The 20,769-nt window shown below is 38.3% G+C and overlaps 1 protein-coding gene across 25 annotated transcripts in view; it reads right to left on the bottom strand.

Moving 5' to 3' along the window:
- The window catches only part of LOC128616309 (uncharacterized), a 250,341-nt gene that overhangs the window by 12,309 nt on the left and 217,263 nt on the right, over window positions 1–20,769 (bottom strand). The window contains exons 39-40 of one of the 25 annotated variants that reach the window (XM_053638904.1): window positions 20,335–20,508; window positions 18,145–19,458 (exon numbers count right to left, since the gene is read on the bottom strand). The exons of the other annotated variants lie outside the window; for them this stretch is intronic. Of the exons in view, the coding sequence (XP_053494879.1) occupies window positions 19,437–19,458; window positions 20,335–20,508 (196 nt within the window). The 3' untranslated portion in view covers window positions 18,145–19,436. Of the gene's footprint in view, window positions 1–18,144; window positions 19,459–20,334; window positions 20,509–20,769 lie in introns of those variants that run through there. 25 annotated transcript variants of the gene reach the window in all.

Here is a 20,769-nt window from a genome sequence, read left to right as displayed (position 1 = left end):
CATAAAACGTACATGAAGGAGATCCATCAGATTCGGTTTCTGGTCCTTCATCAAATTCAGCTCTCTGAAAGGAAGTGGAAATATGAGCTGGACATCCTGATTTACTTTCCCTTCAGCCCAGTCCAGAATGAACTTCTGCACAGAAACTGTTTTTCCGATGCCAGCGACTCCCTTTGTCAGCACAGTTCTGATGGGTTTGTCTTGATCAGATAAGGGCTTAAAGATGTCATTGCATTTGATTGGTGTTTCCTCTGTTGTTGTTCTCCTGGATGCTGCCTCGATCTGTCTCACCTCATGTTCTTTATTGACGTCTCCACTGTCTCCCTCTGTGATGTACAGCTCTGTGTAGATCTCATTCAGGAATGTTTGGTTTTCCGGGTTTATCATCACTCCATTTAAACACTGAAATTTCTTCACCAGATTTAATTTGAACTTTTTCTGGAAGTCATTTACAGCAGCAGGTTCTGGGTCGTGTCTGTGACAGGGTGAAGAAGGAAGACATGGTGAGACATGGGGTCTAATTATTAGAGTTTAAGATCACATTATTTTTCTGACTGTTTCCACAGATAATCATTCTTTATGATGCTTAATTATGTATTTGCCTTATTCTACAGTATGTTTTCTATAATCTAATCACTCTGCAGGAAATAACAGCAGAGATGTTTATAATACCAGCGCGTCAGTGTCACTGTCATGTTGTTGGTTTTGATCTTACCTTGTAGCTGTGGTGATGTTCTTTTCTCTTCTGTCTCCTGACTTCTGTAGAACACTGGGAATAAAAACTGTAGCTGTTAAAGACAATAACTTTCATCACTTTAATAATGTAGTCTAAAATTTAGCCTTAATTTTAGTCAAATAATTGTATTGAGGGTATTAATATTTAGAAAACACACTGCTAAATACAACATCACCAACATTGTGGACCTGGAGAAAAAATGTACACATTTTAATTTGAGGTTTTCTAGATTTTATATTTATTTACATTTGATGTATTACAACCCGCTATCTTGGGACGGGAAGTTTGTGTGCTGTGACATTTTGTGTGCAGGTCTGAAATCCCTCCCAGACTTTCCAGCCTGCCCTAGCCTGCCTTGCTCCCGCCTCCCAGGATGACCTCACAGATTGGTGGCCATATTTAAAGAGGAAGACGGCGTGAGAATGTGTGGGATGTTGCAGGTGGTTTTATGTGTGTAGTGGTTGTGCTATTTTCTGACTACTGTGTTGGTATTTGACTTCGAGTTTGGTTGTCCCTAAATCGGTTATTGTGCATTCTCTTCACTCTTGTATATATGTTCACTTGGTTCACTGGCAGTAGGGGTGTGGCTGCCATTTCTTTTGGGAGAGGGTTCCTTTTGTCTCTGCTTCTTTGCTTGGGTAGTTAGGGAAGTATTATTGAATTTTTCTTTCCTTTCCTTTTAGGTAAGCTAGCTACCTAATCATAGAATCCTTTTGTTTATTATTTTGGCCTTGGCCCACCCTGAAGATACACCTGGTTTGTTTAATTTGTACAATTATATATGTATATATTGTCTGTTACAATATACCACAACCTTTTTTCCCCTCACAACCTTGTTTGCGTTGTTATTCCTGGCTTCCCAGTCTAGGTTGGGATGCACAGAGTAACCAGCTCGGGATTCAATTGGATTCAAGTTTGAATACTTGTTTCTGTTTTATGAAATTTTATAGCCTGTTGTTTATCTAAATCATATTTTTGTTTCTTATTTCCTATTAGAACTCCTTAATGATTATTATTATTATTATTATTATTATTATTATTATTATTTGTAGTAGTTTGTGTCATTACATATTGTTTCCTATAGTTTGTTTTGCTTATATTAGCATTTTTGCTTTAGCATTTAAGACATTACCTGTAAGACATTTTGACCTTCATGAATGTAAAAAAAAAATTTAATCTAAAGCATTCACTGAAAGCTCTGTTGTATCACAAAAGACCAAGAAACTATAATATAAATCAAATTAGCTACTAATTATGTAGCACAGTGATTAACTGTGACTTTAACTATGAGATGTTACCTGTGTACAGATGAGGAGTCTTTATTACTAAAGTTCCACGGAAGCATCATAGACACATCACTCTTCATTGAGACACAGCTGGGTTCTGGTGAGTCTGCTCTTGTTGTCCGTAGTTTACTGTACAACGTTATAGAGCGGACATGAGACAGAATTTACTTAATTAATGCTTACTTTATAGTCCACAGCCTTGTTTCATTTGGCCTGCGTGAACTTGGATAAAATAACACTGAAACGGCTCGTAGTGCACTACTGCTCAACATTTTCAAACTGTCCAGAATTCACAGCAGATATCCGAAGTGTAGCCGTCTGAAGGTAGTCACCATAAACCTTTGTATGTGTGCACTGGAGTTTCTATCATGTTTTGGCTTGACCACAGTCTGAAATGAGGGTTAAATAAACACCCATGTGCTGCACTTGATGTACGTCTCACTTGCATCTAAAACGATTTAGAAGCACGTGGTGTTTTGTGCTGGCAGTGACGTAACCACAAATTAATAGCTTGGGATGAAGAAATATACAAAATAAATCATTGAGGACTGATAACTGTTCATGCTTAGTGTCATTTTTTTAAATTTTCCTAGAAACTCACTACATATTTTCTATGAACATTTAAGGATTAAAATACTAGGACATGGAAGCTTACTGGTTATTTGAGGGCGGGGTCACATTCTCGGTGTCCAGGTCAGTGGTCTCCATGTTTGAATATTAGTGTAAACACAGACAGCTCATGGACACAGCTGAGTCCTGAAGATGCTGATCTCTTCTGCTGGAATTACTTACACTCCTAGAAAACACAAAATAAACACACAGTTAAAATTGGGGAAAAATCTTTCACATCTCTCAACTAAAGAAAAACTGTTTCTCCTTTGATAAAACAAAATTGTGTGTGCGTGTGTGTGCTCGGAGGTGAGGTGAACAGTTCAATAATCAGGGGCGGGAGACCTCTGCTGGAAGGGAGGAGACACAGTATGAAGTGTAAGTGTGACACTTTAAGGCAGCTAAAATGATTTGTAGTTAATAGAAGTGCTACTTTAAGTCTAATACACTTTCTCTTTAACAGCATTACATGGGTTTTAGTTTAAATAAATGTACTGTAAATTCTGAGCCAGAAGTCAGTAAGTCTGAAATCAGTTGTACTAAACAGAGATGATTTCTGTGAGCCTAAAGTAAGGGTGTTCCATATGACCGTTTTAGACCGTGAACAATCCATGATCTGTATTTACAGAGGGATCACACGTACCATAATACTAAATATATTTTGTTCACTGTGCTGAAAATGCTTAGACGCGTCATCTTGTTTTATGAACCAGACTTTATTCACTAGTTCTCATGTTCTCACTGACAAATCAATAATAACCAGTCTTTCACATGAATCACCTAGGGTGTCTAATATTTTAACACTTCCCATAAGCATCTCTCACTCCAAGTCAGACAGACTGCTCCCCTCCCCTTTTTCTTTTTCTCAGCAGTGGGTGGGCCCAAGTGGCTTGACTGAAACATAAAAAGTTAATTGGATAACTCATTTTTCCGGAAATCAGTTCTTCTTGGCTGCCTTCCACTGTGGTGAACCATTAGTGACGTTACCTGTTCTTCATGAGGGACACGACTTCATCGATGAACACTCTTCATGTCAGTCATTTTATTTATTTTTATTTGTTGATAGTTTTTGATACCCTTGCAACACACATTATTTAATATAATAAATGTAAATACAGAGTATCTTTACCAGTTATTAATAGACAGGAAATGTTCTACCAGTTTGCATTCTTGGGATGTTAATAGATAGTGATCCATCCAATACTGTAAGCCAGCAGTGGCCTAAAATGCGTAGTCACTGAAGCTTGCGAAGAAGACACAGCTTCCCCATGTGCAGTATATTACAGCAATTCATTATCCAGAGTGTCCCAAAAGTCTCCATACATAGTTCATAGATAAATCTTATTTACAAGATAGCAATATGAGTTATAACTAAATCTTTCACTAAAATGAGTATTTTATCCTCTTGAAGTAATGTTGGAATCAGTGGCTTCAAGTCACAACAGTAACGTCACAACCCTCTGTTACTAAACCAGTGAGTTTAGTATCTGGGGCACACAATTAATTATGAGTCTTACTACATGAATAATTATCAATAAGATGATAGCTGGCTGGCTCGCTATCTATTAACATGTCAAGAATGCAAAGGCTAGGTAGTAAACTGGTAGAACACTTCATTTGTCATTTAAACCTCTGGTGTCTCGTTGCACATGCATAGTATTGAGTTAACTCTTTACCAAGAGTTCTTAGTTCTCATTCTTGATTAATATTTATTGACTTTTTGGTGTTTTGCCTTGCCCTGTTTATGCCCATTTGCCGATCGCCTGATCTTTTGCATGTTTTTGGACCACGCTTTGGATTACCGTTTTGAATTTGTCTGTTTGCCTCTCTCTCTCTAATAAACATCTTTAACTGCACTTGCATCTGTCCGAACCTCCATTACGTAAATTTACGTGACATAATACTTGCCTCAACGTGGATTTAGCAGGAAGATGGAGGAGACGTCACACTAGGAAAACCATGTCCACCATCCCAGCCTTGGATTCGATCCAGTTTCTGCAAGGGACTTTCGTTGAGCTCCCAGATCCTTACGATAGATTGTTTTGCTACCCTGAATATTTTCTTGTGGAATGCCAGTTTTATTTTGCAAGCTTAGCAGACCCTGAGCCAGAGCAGAAGCAATGGCTCAAGTGGTCCCGGTTCTTTAGACCAGCCTGCCAGTGAGTGCAGCTCCTATTGGCCAAGGAAGACCAGGAACTTGGGAGTGTAACCCAGTTTGTGAGAGGATTTATGCTGACGTTCAGGAGTCCAGAATCTAAAGCCAACCTGGAACATCTTTTTTTTGGGGGGGGGCTCACCTCAGCTCCAGAGCTCCAGCTCGGGACCCATGAGGTGGTCTCGTATACAGCACTCCTACCAGAGGTCAACGTGGTGACCTCTGCTCCAGAGCTACAGCTTGAGATCCATAAGTGGTCTCATACATAGTTCCTGGTAGAGGTCAAGGAGGTGACCTCCCAAGCCAAGTTCCTGTCTGAGGTCGAAAAGAGGGCCTCTCAAGCCCAGTTCCTGTCTGAGGTCGAAGAGACAACCTCCCAAGCCAAGTTCCAGTCTGACATCGACAGTGTGACCTCCACACCAAGTTCCGGTCTGAAACTGACGTCACAACCAACCAGGCTCTGGTCACACCTGAAACTGACGCCAAGACCAACCAAGTTATGCTCACGCCAGAATCTGTTGACATGACCAACCAACTTATACTCACGCCATAGTCTGCTGACTTGGACAACCAAGTCCTCATGCCTGAAACCAACGTCATGACCAACCAGGTTCTGCTCACGCCTGAAGCCGAAGTCATGACCAACCAAGTTATGCTCACGCCTAAGTCTGCTGACACAGACAACCAGGTTCTGCTCAGAAGGAGTGTATTTTGGCACTTGGGGAGAAGTGCCCTGGGAGGTGGGGGTTCTATCATATCACAGTAAACCAGTGACTACATTTCCCATCCTGCACTGGCCTACAAACATGGCCACCATGGACTACACTTCCCACACACATGCACTCACCTTCTCCAGAATTCTAATTACACACCTGTTGCCAATCTCGCACTCACTCGCTCCAGGCTATACAAGAGACTTTTTAAAACACCATAACTTTGTGTAGTATTGAGTGTTATCACCATACCATGCATTTGTACCTTGTGCTGCATTTTGATTCATGTTCATTGATCTAGCTTCTTGTTACTCGTTGTTGTTTCTTGCCTTGTCTAGTTAATGCCTGTTTTTTGACCATGCTATTGTCTCATGCTCAAAGGTCAATTAATTTTACTCTAAAGTGTTGCGAGAGAATGCAAAGTTTCTCTGTGGAACGGAAAAGCATCAAAATATAAATTTTCCTCCAATCTCATTATTTTTCAGCACCATGTCCCCTTAGGGACTACGCAGGATAGTGTTCCTGTAGCTCAGTACTATCCTGTAGACGTGACTGTAATTAATTAACTAGTTAAATATTTTTTTGGCCATATACAGCTCAAATTATAGATGCTTAAGTTTTTATTTTTATTGAGTAGCCGTGTTTTAATAACATTTCATATCATGCTATGTTTATTGTGTCAGGACTGTGTTACTCATGAGCCACTGCGCCTCATGATATCATGCACATCCGAGTCACGTTTATGGTAATTAAGTTGTTTCTATTAGCATTCTTTATCTTGCATTTGTCAAGCTCACTTCATGTTCTTGTATTCCTGCGGTTGCCTTGTTGTTGATGTACTGTGTGTACAGCAGGATTAAACTGGGTATTATAATGAACTACAGCCATTATAAAGCTTCATACTTTAAATAATGTTTTTATTTTAACACAGTATCATGATTGGAATTTACTGTAAATAAACCCATACAGTAATGTGATCATGTTGCTGTGTGTGAAGATCTCTCACATCTAAAGCCCAACCCAGTACTTCCCTAAATTCTGGTTTAGATTTACAACAATAATAATAATATAGTTTATTAAAAGATGTTTTAGTAAATGTTTATTTGGCTTACTACTTTATAGTGTCTCTTTAAACTTGATTGATTTTGCCATTATTTAAATGTAAAGGGTTATAAAAACGTTTTTCCTGTACACTCATAAATACTGTCAATTGTTGTGTTTGTTGTGTCCCTTATGTATTTAAAATGACGGTTTTGTATAAAAGTGAAGGAGCTTTTTCTGCTGCTGTTTATGTGCATCTAGATGAAGCGAGATTTCAGGAAGAGCTGCTGCTTAACCGCAGTGTGAAAACCTTCAACTAACCACTGACTTTATTTCTTTATACTCGAGTCCAAGCTGAAAATAAACCTCTCTGAACCGCTCCATTGTAAAGGTGTTCTGTCTGAACACGGCCCTGCTGCAGAGAGAAATTAAACCGGAAGTACTGTTTGTACAAACACAACGACGGGGGATTATTATACATCATCATGGCCTCTTCTGGACTTCCGCAGAAGACAGATCTTAAAACATATGATGTTTGTTCCACACTAATAAATCTAAATCCCCCAAACACTGAATGTTCATCGAAGAGAGAAACTTATATATAAAATATATAACATACAGCTGATAAACAGCAGCTTTACAGGGAAGATGACGTCAGTTCCGGGGAAGTGACACAGTTTTCTTACTGCTCTTTTTACACGAGTAAAATAAAATATAAAGTCGTTTCTGTTAAAGAAATAACTTACTTTTATTCAGCAGTCCATGTTGTGTGACATTAATATCACCGTTTCTGCCTGGTGTTGAGGTTTTTCTGCTTTTCCAACAGAGACAAAATGGAGTCGAGTCTGAGAGAGAAACTCTTTCACTTTCCGTGTGACGTTGAGCTCCGCCCACTACCTGCTGAAGCCTGCAGAATGGGGCGGGGCTTCGCGCCGCTGTAAAAGAGAGTTGCGACACGCCCATAGAATTCTACAGGACTCGGAGAATGCGGAAGTGACAGGTTTGCTGAAACCACTAGCTCTTCTACTAACATTTTGGTAATATTAGCAGCATTTTAGATGTTTATCGCCGGTAGTTTTCAGATGGATTGAGAGAGAATGTGTTGTAAGTACTAGCTACTCAAGATCGTTACATTTCCAGACATGCACGTGACCTTGTTATATTATATGTATGTTATATAGTCAGTAAAGGCACGATGCCAAACAGACAGATTCGTAATTGTAAAGGCAAGGTAGCTCAAAATGATGGGCGGGTCTTCAGATATGCCATAATCAAGCGCATGCGCAGTGCGTGTGTGTAGCACATTGAGAAGTAGGACAGATTACCAGAACACCAGCAGAAAATTAAAGAAGAACTGAAGGAGGCAGAGAAAGGGACAGATTCCTTATCAACATGGGAGATAAAAGGTGAACTAATATGAGAAAGATAGTTACAAAAAAGACATATCTGCAATACTGTAGTTTTTTTTTTTGTTGTTTTATTTCATGTTTAAATTTTCTTTTACATTATCTTATGATAGCACCTTGTCCTCTCTCTTTTAGGAGATGATAGAAGTCTAAAGCAAGAGATATCCCTATAGTCACTGATGCAGTAAATCTCAAGTTCCAGGTGTTGAACAGATGGGTTCTTTTTTTTTTTTTTAACACTGGCAAATAATACAACATAACCACACACACACACACACACACACACACACACACACACACACACACATCATACTGGTCTTGTATTATACACGGGTATTTTGCTGTTTATGAAGGACATTAAAGTACTGGGGCTCATTAATACTTCCTTTTTTTTTTTTTTTTTGCATCCAAATGCTGCACAGCCAACCATGGTAAGACTTTGATCTATGAAAGTTTAGTTTTTTCTAACTAACATTTATATTTATTGGTTGTTAGCATTGAAACAACACTCCTCCACCCCACCCTCAACATTTACATTCAGGAGGGAAATATATAAATAAATAAATAATACGGGGTACAGTATTTTTATAGGCATTGTCATTTTATTGATCAATTTCACTCATTAATTTCAGCCTGTTCACTTTCCAGGAATTGCATAGAAGTGGCCTGCTTTCTGCCATCTTTCTCTCCATGTAGGAGGTGGAATGAGTTTCTATGAAGACCGCCCATTCAAGTTATCTACTCTCTCCCTGGATATATTATATATTAAAATGTTCTACTAAATGCCATTGTTTGCCTTGTTTATTTTGCACTATTGACCAAACTTCTTTCGTGGGTTAAATTGAGCAGTTGCTTGCGTTCATTGATGTTCACTTGTTGTGCATGCTTATGTGAATGTATTAAAATGAATCACATCCTAATGTTATCTTATGTTAACCATAGAAGCAAAAGAAATATTAATGCATACATACTATAAATGTATTCCATGTTATGGGGCAATCCCCTTTTCCTCCAAAAGTGAAGAGGAAAACTGATTAATGCCATCTCTCCATCACTCCCAGAAACAAGTGCTACTGTAAATGTAGTCAGCGTAGTAAACAAGGCACATTGTGTTACTATTCACAGAAAATTGCTGCAAATATAGTCACTGCTTTCGGTTAAAACTGATTCACTATGAGTGATGAAATGAATTCACTTCACTTTGGTGTAAAAGAGACTTTATTTCTGCATGCAGATGGAGAGATCACATGTTGGAACCACATACTGTACAGGACACACACATGGGCAGCCTCAAATTTTTAATCACAGCTCTTTTTACATTCACTAATTCAGTCTCAGTGATGAGGACAAACAATAACATTATGGCTTGTGTTTTAAACACACACACACACCTCTATAACCAGTCTCATTACACTGATTAAATTAAACTCGTCCCTTTCTCACAGAATTGTATTAAACTTAACCCTTTCATAGAATGTAAAGTAACCAGAAGCATTTGATTTTAAAACCATTAAAACACAGTCCAGGTTAAACAATAATTAATGCACTGTGTGTTTTAGCTCCTTAAGAAATGACAGAAAAACAGCCTATGAACATCTACCCACCTTTCCCCTCATAAAAACATCATTCCCACCTTCTGACTCGGAATAAACCTCATTTCTGACATTCCAGCTGGGGAAAAATCATCATTCTCGTCTTCTGGGAGAAGAAGAGAAAGAAAAAAAAATTAAAGAAAAAATAATAATTTCTTACATTTTTCACTGATTAAATCAACCGATAGCTTTTAAAACAGATACTGAAGGAAAACACTCAAAATAAAATATTGCTGAACTTTATTAAAATAATACACAGTACTGACTGGACCATGAAAACATACTGTTGTTATATATATATATATATATATATATATATATATATATATATATATATATATATATATATATATATATATATAAACATGTTTATATTATATAATAGTATTTATGCGTTATTTTTATGGATGCACAAAAAGCACTGAATTAAAATACAGTCCTAAATTAATAATAAAAACACTGGTTATGAATGTAACCGTGGTTCTGTGAATACCGGGTGGCCGCCAGAGACGGTGTAACAGTAGCAGATGACTCATACCAGAAAAGTCACGAGGAGTAACTCACCAGAAAAGACCAGGGGTCACTGGCAAAGCACAGCCCAGCTCACATCCTGGGATGAAACAACATTGACAGAATCTCACGAAGGTGCAAGGAGAGGACCATGTCACTACAGCACAGAGGTCACCAAGAGACACCTCTGAAGGCAGCCCATGAAGATGAAACAGCCCTGGTGGAATGGCAAGTGACTGATCTGGGCATGGTTTGCCCGGCCTGCTTGTATGTTAAGGCAATAACCTCAACTACCCACTGTGACAGCCTCGGTTTAGACAGAGGGACACCACCATAACAGACAAACAATTGTTCCGACTGTCTTAACTGCACCGTAACCTCAAGGCTCGTATGGGGCACAGGAGCAGAGAACGTTGCTCAAGGCCCATCGGCTGGAAGGAACACAGCTCGATGGACTGATCAATGAAGTGGTGTAGGAGCACTTTAGGAACGAAAGCTGGAAATTGCCAGAGGACGACTCCAGTACCCTCCAGTTTCCATCTCATGCATGACTGACTCACGGACAGAGCATGAAGCTCACCGACCCTTTTTGTAGATGCCACAGCCAGAAGAAAAGCCACCTTCAACGACTTCCATCTATGACCGGCCCTCGCCGATGGTTCAAAGGGACTCCAAAACCAGGGGTAAACTCTACACCGGAGAACGAGCCAGATTGAGGCACCTAGCACCCTTTAAGAAACTACAATCCAGGTTATGGTAGCCCAAAGTCAAGCAGTCCACAGGCAGATGATGGTCAGAGATAGCTGGCACATAAACCTTTAAGGTGGATACTGCTCTACCACCATCCAAAAGACCTTGTAGAAAACCCAAAGCCACAGAGACCACACATCCTGAAAATGTGTGTCAGAAGCCCATGTAGACATAGCGTCATTGTGGGGTCTATGGCAAGGAAAAGGTGAGACAGTAGCCTCCTCGTTAGAAGAATGCAAGCAAGTGTACTCACTGGGAGCCATAGTAGAAGCAGGAACTGAGTCTGTTGGCTGCAGGGCCGGCAAGAGACGTTTCATCTCTGCTATGTGTGAAGAAACGCCAGACACCTTCTTTGATAACAGGTGCCCTGCCAAATTATTTTCCCATGAGCTAGATCTTTTAACTGAGGGAAGGCCAGTAGCCGTTAAGGCACGCTTGTAAAAATGACACTGTTGACGTCATTAAAGAACCACCCACTGTTCACAGCTGTAGCTTGTTGCGACTCCAATTAGTGGCTTTGAAAAAGTGCTGTTTTAGTAGAGAAGTTTACTCTGTTCTTGGTTTGCTGCTTAGGAATTTTCATGTGGTGTTGTGGCTGTGTACAAATGTAAATTATCCTAATTCAGATTTTTTGATATGCTGTATCGGCTGAATTGTTGGTTATGCAATTTATTGTTGATTTAGTTTATTTGTTAATTCATATTCCTTATGTATTTGCTTAGAAACTAGTCTGATGCACCTATGGCATGATTATGTACTGGCCTTTGGTGAAATAAAACTAAAATGAATGTTGCCTCAAGCTGTTTTAACGGACACCCCATTGTGATGCTCCTCCTGTGAAGCAGCAGTATCCTAAGAATCTTTTACACACTGTTTCTGAGCTCTCTGCCTCAAACCCAAACTCGCTTCCAAAATCTTAGTGTCCTGGTTGTGGTCCAGTCCAGATAAACGCAGCTGTCTCTCAGACATTGGAAGCCAACTACACTGCAGACATGTGTCTGTAAGTGCTTCTTTCAGATGCTGAATACCCAGGCATGATGTGTAGAGATCACGTCCATCATCAGGAGGAAGCTCGTTAGGGCTGATAGCTCGACAGCGTGTAGAAGAGAAGCCTGCACTTATCAGTGTGAACATTCCGGAAAATAAACAAGTTACCAGTCAATAGAGCAGTGCTAAATGTATCATCACAGTTTAGGATGACGAATTATCGCTGCTCCGAGAAAGCTGCACTTGATGTGATGATGAAAAACTTCGATCTAATCCGAAGGTGAGAAAGCGGAAGAGGTGGAGAGCTGAGCTGCAGTGATTTATATCAGGGGTTCCAAAACTTTTCCAGAGCAAGGTCCCCCAAATGGCATTAACATTTGACCGAGGCCGCCCCCTAGCGCCCTCACTTTGAAAAACACTGGCTATATCACCTCCGCTCAGCTCACGTCACCACGTGACCTCGTTGGTATTTATTTTCTCGGCCTATCTGTCTGGCGCTGGGATCATCCACTACTGTTGCACTGCCTCTGGTGGTCAGGAGGAATGAAACAAAACTCACTTTCACTGCACCAGCAGGATGGCAGAGTGAAGTCCTCAGCAGAGCAGGACATGGTTCCTGTCGAGCCACTTCCGGTTAGCTTGGATGAGGGAGAATGGAGGCGGAGACGGATGCAAAAAATAAAAAAACATGAAAAATAATTTAAATATATAGTTGCTAACACTTACAAAATGAGCCTACAATAAATAATAAATCTATTTAATGAAAGTAAAGGTCCATGTTTAATAACAATCTTAATGAAATTAATTTAAAAGTTAATTTAATTTAGTTTGTTCAGTTTTATACATGTTCTCATATTTATAGCTTTATTTTGTTGTAATGTGACAAGTAATAATCTCAAGCTTTACTGGGTTTTATAAGATTCTTATATAATTCTTTGCTCTTTTTTTCATACTGTGGGTTTTAGTGAAGTGTATTAAAAACAAACATCATCAACAACACAACAATTCCTCCTCAGCATTCAGTAACTCCACGCAAGACGGAAATCCCAGCAAACAGGGGACGTCCCCCGGACGTGGCGAACGTCCACTTAGGTCCGCATTTGGTCTGGTTTATAACGTTCGCTGGCAGACAAAACCATGGATTTAACCTAAAGGAATGTGTTTATTCCTTAAAAACATCCCTTAAATTAACTTTGCTAATGGATTTTATGCAGAAACCATGGTTTTGTTTTGTTTTTTGCAGATTGACATAACTATGGTTTTAGTGCAAATAGACCATAGTAAAAATAGAAAGAAAAAAAAACGTTTGTGGTTGCTATGGTTTTACTAATAAAAATAATTCATAGCTACTATGGAACAAATATTTTTCTTAATATTGGTTTAGAAACTACTCAATATTCTGTAAAACATGGCCTTTATATTGATCCATTACTGATTATTTTACAAAGATCCAACTAAACCTGTTTATATTTGTACTATAATAATTCTACTGTATTTAAAATGAATAAAAAGATCTGACACCTCGTATTTTTTTCATTAAATCATTTCCCCCACATTACTATGACATTCACATACTGTCAATTTACTGTGTGCTTCATAATCTAAATCACAGAGCACATATTCATGCAATAGTGAAAGAATCTACCTTTGTGCAGTTATATATTAACTGATTAAAAACTGTAATTAATATCACACAATGTTTATAAGTAGCAGAGTCTTTCATACTCCCATATATGAAGTACTGTGAAGTAAACAATTGTCACGTAGCAAATACCCACACAAGCACATTAAATCAAGGAAAAACAAACTTGAATGCACAAATGGAAAACTTTTATTACTGCTAAGGGTTCAAAATGTAAGCCACGAAACAGAAATGCAGAATGACAGTTGCTGAATCAGATGCAAGCGATGATTTCCAAACAGCAAGTGAAGGAGAGGCCAAAAAGGATGGAAACGAGTCCGATGCTGAAACTGCTGGAAAAGAAAAATAAAAAAGATACAGGTAAGACATACATCCTCATGTAAACTTGGACTACATCAAATTCTACACCCACCATTTAAACCGACACACTGTTGGTCAGGCTGCAACATAAGGTGATTCATATATATATATTTATTTTAACCAAAATAATCATCATAATTATAAAGAAAAACAGATTCATGCATAATAATGGATGGAAATATAATATTCCCATCAAAATATTTTCAGAATAATCTGTAAACCCAAATTTCTTATCTTCTCAAAAAGGATAAAGATATAATAATACAAGCTTGATAAAATGTAAACAAATGAGACTATAAATATGGACAAGACTACAAACATGTAACCGAATATTGTCACTACAGACACAAATTGTTTGGCATACGTCACAGAAAAGGGTTGAAATGTTTATGATGTCAAACACCAAAAATACTGCTGTGAAAGCGCAATTAAAGAACAGTTGTCCCAATAAATACATCTCTCTCTTCATTCACCCTCATGCCTTACCGCACTGGTCTGACTTGCATTGTGCTGCTGAATACGAATCATTTCAGAAGAGTATCTCAGCTCTGTAGGTCCAAAGTGACCAGAATTTAAAATGCAGCACAATCAATAACTCCAGTGAATCCCAGTCTTCTAAAGTGTTCCCATTTATTTGGAGAAACAGACCAAGATCACTTTAAAATATTGGTATGTCACTTAAATATTTGAAAATTCTGATTGAAAATGTTATGCTTACACTAAATTGATATATACAGTTGTGCCCAAAAGTTTGCATACCCCCAGTGGAATCTGCTAAATCTTAATACTGTTAACAAAATAAGATGGATCATAAAATCCCATGTTGTTGTTTATTTAGTCCTGTCCTGAAGAAGCTATTTCACATAACAGATGTTTACATATAGTCCACAAGACAAGATTACAGCTGAATTTATAAAAAAAAAAATGTTCAAAAGTTTACACACCCTTGATCATTAATCCCGTGTGTCGTTACCCGGATGATCAGCGACTGTGTTTATGTTTTGTGAGAGTTGTTCATGAGTCCCTTGTTTGTCCTGTTCTTCAGAAAAATCCTCCAGGTCCTGCACATTCTTTACTTTTCCAGCATCTTCTGCATATTTGAGTCCTTTCCAACAGTGACTATATGATGTTGAGACCCATCTTTTCACACTGAGGACAACTGAGGGACTCGTACACGACTATCACATAAGGTGCAAATATTCACTGATGCTCGAGAAGGCAACACGATAGATTAAGAGTCAGGGGGATGTAAACTTTTGAACAGGCTGATCAGTGTAAATTGTTATTTTTCTTAAAGAGCTTTTTCTTCATTTAGTACCGCCTTTCAGACGTTAAATAAGACAGTTACATGTCTCCCAGAAGACAAAATACTAACAATTTATTCAATTATAAAGTGATTCTTGATGCATTATTTGCATATTTGTTAAAAAAAAGAACAAAGACGTAAATAACCAGTAGAACAAATACAATATAAAAAAGAAACAAATGAAATAATCAGTACTTTACATTTTTTCATTTCATGTCTAACAGAAACATTCAAGAAATAATACATTTGATTATTCAGTTTCTGAATTATTTCTCACTTGAACGCTTCACAGTACATTAATATGTCTGACAGGCAACTTATTCCTAAGGTCACAGTTGGATGTAGACTGTGCAGAACATTGATTCAGCCTGAATTTATGTACAAATACATATCTTTATTGGAATTATCTTTCCACCTTTATACATTACTACATTCAAATATAAATGAAAGAAATTTACATTCATATTTAAATGATGCATTTAAACATGAACATTTTTTAACTAGCAACAATTTACAAATTGTTTATTTAAAAACAAAACCATGTGTTAAGACTTTAGTTTTATATGTCACAAAAAATAACAGGTATTAAGTTTAATATAAACACGACATTAAGTATTACAATATTAAGTAAGTACGTAAACATCTAGCTTAATGTAATAAAAGTACGGGTAACACTTTACAATAAGGTTTCATTAGTTAACATTTTGTAACTACTTTAGTTAACATGAGGTAAGAATGAACAATACTTCTACAGCGTTTATTCATCTTCATTTCAACATTTACACATACATTATTAAAATCAAAAGCTGTGTTTGTTAACATTAGTTAATGCACTGTGAACTAACGTGAACAAACCATGAACGACTGTATTTTTATTCACTAATATGAACAAAGATGAATAAATACTGTAACAAATGTATTGCTCATTGTTAGTTCGTGTCAGTTAATACATTAACGAATGAGAGCTTATTGTAAAGTGTCACCAAAATAGGAATCTTTAATAAAAGCAAAAGCACTCTGAACAGTATGGTGTGGAGTTGGGGTACATCTGAGGAACAACATTTAAGCAGCTTTTTAATTTATCTAGTTTTAAATAGTTTGATGTATATATATTAGAGCAGCAACTAACGATTATTTTCATTATCAATTAGTTGGCCGATTGATTTTTTTCGATCCCTGCCCCTTACACACAGCGGAGCATTTTGGATACAAACATGAGTTTTTGCTCGTGCAGCACAGTTTGATCTCCGCGGTGTTTAATATAAAATTCTTCTCTGCCTTAGAGGACTTTCTTCCTCAGTCACTTGACAATTACTCCTCCGTCTGATGGAGACTGAGGTCTTGTTGGAAATAAAAGGTAATGGTGACATAAACAGTAAACTGAAGAAAGTCACTGTCTGTGACTCTGGGTATTAGGCTAAACTTTGCGGTGTCACATTACATGCGTATGACATCATGTGCCACTGACTAGGAAGTGGCTTATACTTCTCGTTAATAAAAAACCAATAGTGATCCATTTGAGACGATATTACCTTAAAATTCATATCTAAAATTCATACACTAGACCAGTGTTTCCAATTGGGTAAACCAGACCGGCTTTGTCCTCCTCTTGGGCGGGGTAGGTGGCCCATACCCGGGGCAAGCTCCGTCATGGTTGTCTCCACCGGCAGTTGAGTCTTGCTATCTCTGTGCGACTGGCTGGGACTGCTGGGAAGCCTAGCCAGTCTCTCCCCAGGAGTAGTGACACCAGAAGTTCCAGCACAAGCCCCACCTGTAACAGCGACTCATCCCTACGATCCCAACCCAGACCTCGGCGACATCTCCGTGCATACAGGACACCGAGAGCCTCCCGCAACTGTGGCAGCACAGGGTAAGATCACCGGCCAGGTGTAACTGTGCTCCTCCAATCGAGGAGGGTTGGGATGGGCATGCTGCCTACTTCTACAGTGACGATGGGCGCTTGTGGCTGGGTGTGGATGGTGCAGCTGGCTAACCAGGGTTTGTTGGCCCGGGAAGGTGATGGGGGCGAGTCAGTCAGAATGGGCTCGTCGCGGTCGGCATGGGCTTGTCCCAAGGTGAGGAGTTGGTGAGGCGGTTCTCAGGAGCTGGTCCATGGTGACCCTCCCTGCGACTACCACCGTGCTGAGCTGCTCTGGTTGCATCCATCACCTAGTGATGTGGAGCAGAGTGAGCTCTGCAAAAAATGGTTTGAACTCCTAAACGGTTGCTGCAATATTTTTGTTAAACCCCTTAAATTAAAGTTGTAACTCTACACTTCAGTCACGTCTTGATTGCTTCACTTCAAATCCATTGTGGTGGTGTACAGATGCAAAATGACAAAATTGTGTCAGTGTCCAAAGACTTATGGACCCGACTGTATATTACTCCTCAACATTATAATAATTAAATGCTTTTTAAAAAAAATCTATTTAATATTTATGATGTGCTGCATGTGCTGTGCAGGTTTCTGCAGGATTACTGCACACGCGGATCATTCTCTGATCTGGATCTGATCGATAATCTTGGACCTGCCATGATCCTCAGCGACAGACTCACATTCCTCGGTGCTTACTGTGTGTGTGTGTACATAAAACATGTTCTTCAGTTCTCTCTCTGTTTTAAAAACCTTAGCATTGCACCTGGAAATCCCTTTTTTTGGTCTCATTATTTATATAAATCTAATAAAAGGGTACATTATTAATGATGTAGCCATTACAGAGCTTCTCTTCAAGATACATCAACACATCTCAGAAACGACAGATAATTAAATCAGTGTTTTAATTTGATATGACACTGCTATTTTTTAAATTTATTTATGGTTTAAATGGTTTAGTTATGTTTCATCATTACCTGAAATAACAAAAACAATAAGGACCCCTGTATTATATTTAAAGGAGAATCAATCGCCTGATTGGCTAAACAGAATGTTAGAGGACGACCGATAATGGATGCTACCGATACCGATAACTAAGATCAGCAGTACCTGCCGATAACCGATGAATCGACCGATAGTTTTTAAATTGATACTGAATGAAGACATAAAAGTAAAAGTTAAATATTGCTGAACTTTATTACAATAATAAACAGTGCTGACTGTACCAGGAAAATGTACTGTCCTGTTTTTAAATGAAATAATATATAAATATTAATATATTAACTATAAAAATATAAAATTATATAAGATGTACATCAAACTGAACCAAAGAGTAACACTCCAAATAACAAATAACATTAGAGTCGTCCAAAATGAATAAATATATTTTTGTTCATTTCTTAAAAAGTTATGTTCGGTACATCTGGCACAAATCTACTTCCATATTACTATAGAAACGATAACGTATCAGAACCAGAGCATTAATATAAACCTGGGACTCACAGCTGCACTACTGTCAGAGCTGCTGTTATAGAAAACTAATCAACACCTTCTGACCAATCAGAATCCAGATCTGAATAATCTCTGTGGTATACAGGATATGAAGTGGTGTGTGTGTGTGTGTGTTTCAGGATGATGTCGAGTCCACAAAGCTGGAGCTGCTGCGATTGGCTCTGGCGCGTAACCTGGCGATGGCCATCGTGAAGGAGGGAACAGTCGAGGCATAAACACACACACACACACACTCTGCAGTTATGTTAATTCACACATTCTCACTGTACTGTATATAAAACTGAAGGAATGAAATGTTTTGACATTTAATAAAAAAAAAACTTTTGTTATACATTTTTGCAAAAACTGTTGCATTTCTCCAGATCTGTGTGTGTTTCTCTCTCTCTCTCAATCACTTAAGCATTACACCTGAAATAACCTCTAAATAAGCTCTTGCATACTTTGTTAGACAAAAATTCATGTTAAATACATGAACTAATTTTACACAGCACAAATAATATCATTATATAATTATATTGTACTTATATTCACTTCTTCAAAATATAGCAAGTAGAGTACACTTAAGTAATAGAGAAGGCACTGATCCCATACCGGGTATGATCAGCTGATACTAGCAAAGAAATGGGGATCAGATATCAGAGAAAATAAAGAACAGATTAGATCTGATCCTGGAACCAAAAGATCTACACTATATTAAACAGCAACTAAAGGACAGAGTGAGAAATGTGACTTGTGGTGAGTCTCCTAGGGGCTTCTTCACATAAACTCCTCAGATGCTAATCCTGTCAGGTGAGAATCCCACCAATGTCATGAAACTGTTCCTGTCCATTTCGGCTCCGTCTTCCACTGACTGGGTTCAGCTGGAGTTCGTGTGGTTTTTCACCTGCTGTTCCAAATAATCCCTCAGGTTTTCATTGGGATTGAGGAAATGTTGTCCAGGGGTCACAGGTCGTTCTACTCAGAACAGAGATGCGTGTAGTCTATTAAAATGTAAAAGACAGATATCTGAATTAATAACCAAAATCTAGACTGTGGTACTTCATGATCAACAGCATGTAATCATCTCTGCTGCAAGGAAAACATTATCATCTCCTGTTCATAATCATTCAACATTCCTTCATTCTTATAGAATACATTTGTTAGAACATTCAGCTAGAACAGATGAGAACTTCCACAAGATCTAACAGGAACATGAGCAGATATTTACCATCACATCACTGCTCTTATACAAGCACAGGCTGTAGAGCTTTATTCTGAAAACAGTGATCACTGCTGTGTGTTTTATCTCTTGTTCTACACGTGTATTTAAGTGCAGACGTTAAGAACAAGCGGAGGGGAACTTTACAGGAATGACAGAAGACACGGTGTGGAGGTGGAGTGCTGGAAGGAGTGTCAGAGTAAAGGGACTCCTTAAATAAAATATTTGTAGCAGTGTGGCATCAAAGATGATGATTTTAATTCGCTTTTATGAGAGTGGAGAAGAAAATCCGCTGCCGATCAGAAACGGGGAAAAGCCGAGATCATCTTATTCAGACAAAAGCAGCAGTATGAAGTCAGAGACAGCAGGGTGTCACAAGGAGACGAGGTGTTCATTTACAATCACTCTCATGCACTCAGTGCTGACATTTTGTAGACTCTGTCTGACTCCCTGTCTTCTGCTTTCACATCAATTTTAAATCAACACCAAACAGCATTAAAGCTCATTGTTAGAAAAAGTCTGATTAAATAGAATATAGTACAATTTTAACCCAGTATCTGATTATCTGATATTTACTGCAACTCAAAATAATGTACAAAATAATGCTGTCAGTCTTTTAATTTGTTTCAGTGTTTATCTAAAAAATATCATTACTCACTCCAGTCTGTGTAGTTTGTAACGTTCATCATTCTCCAGAGCAGAGAGACTCTTCACTTCTGAGTCTCCTAGATAATTCCAAGCCAGATTCAGTTCTCTCAGGTGTGAGGGGTTTGATCTCAGAGCTGAAGCCAGAGCAGCACAGCCTTCATCTGAGACACCACACTCACTCAACCTGCAGAGACACAATGACACTCTTCACTCTCTCAGTTTATGAATATCAAGACATACTTTGTGTATCTTGAAATGAGTGTGTGTGTGTGTGTGTGAGACAGAGAGATACTGAATGTATAAATGGATTATTCAGTACTGACAAGAACAAGTCTGACTGTTTTATTTATGCAGAATGTGTTTGTCTGTTATTTTACACACATTCCATTGACTTGGAAGAACATTAGACCCTGTTTTATTATTATCAAAGTGAAATCATTTAAAA

This window comes from Ictalurus furcatus, chromosome 12, assembly GCF_023375685.1.
Source record: "Ictalurus furcatus strain D&B chromosome 12, Billie_1.0, whole genome shotgun sequence".
Classification (NCBI taxonomy): Eukaryota; Metazoa; Chordata; class Actinopteri; order Siluriformes; family Ictaluridae; genus Ictalurus; species Ictalurus furcatus.
The sequence above is the reverse complement of the archived record's forward strand: the minus strand, read 5'-3'. Positions and strand labels throughout refer to the sequence as shown.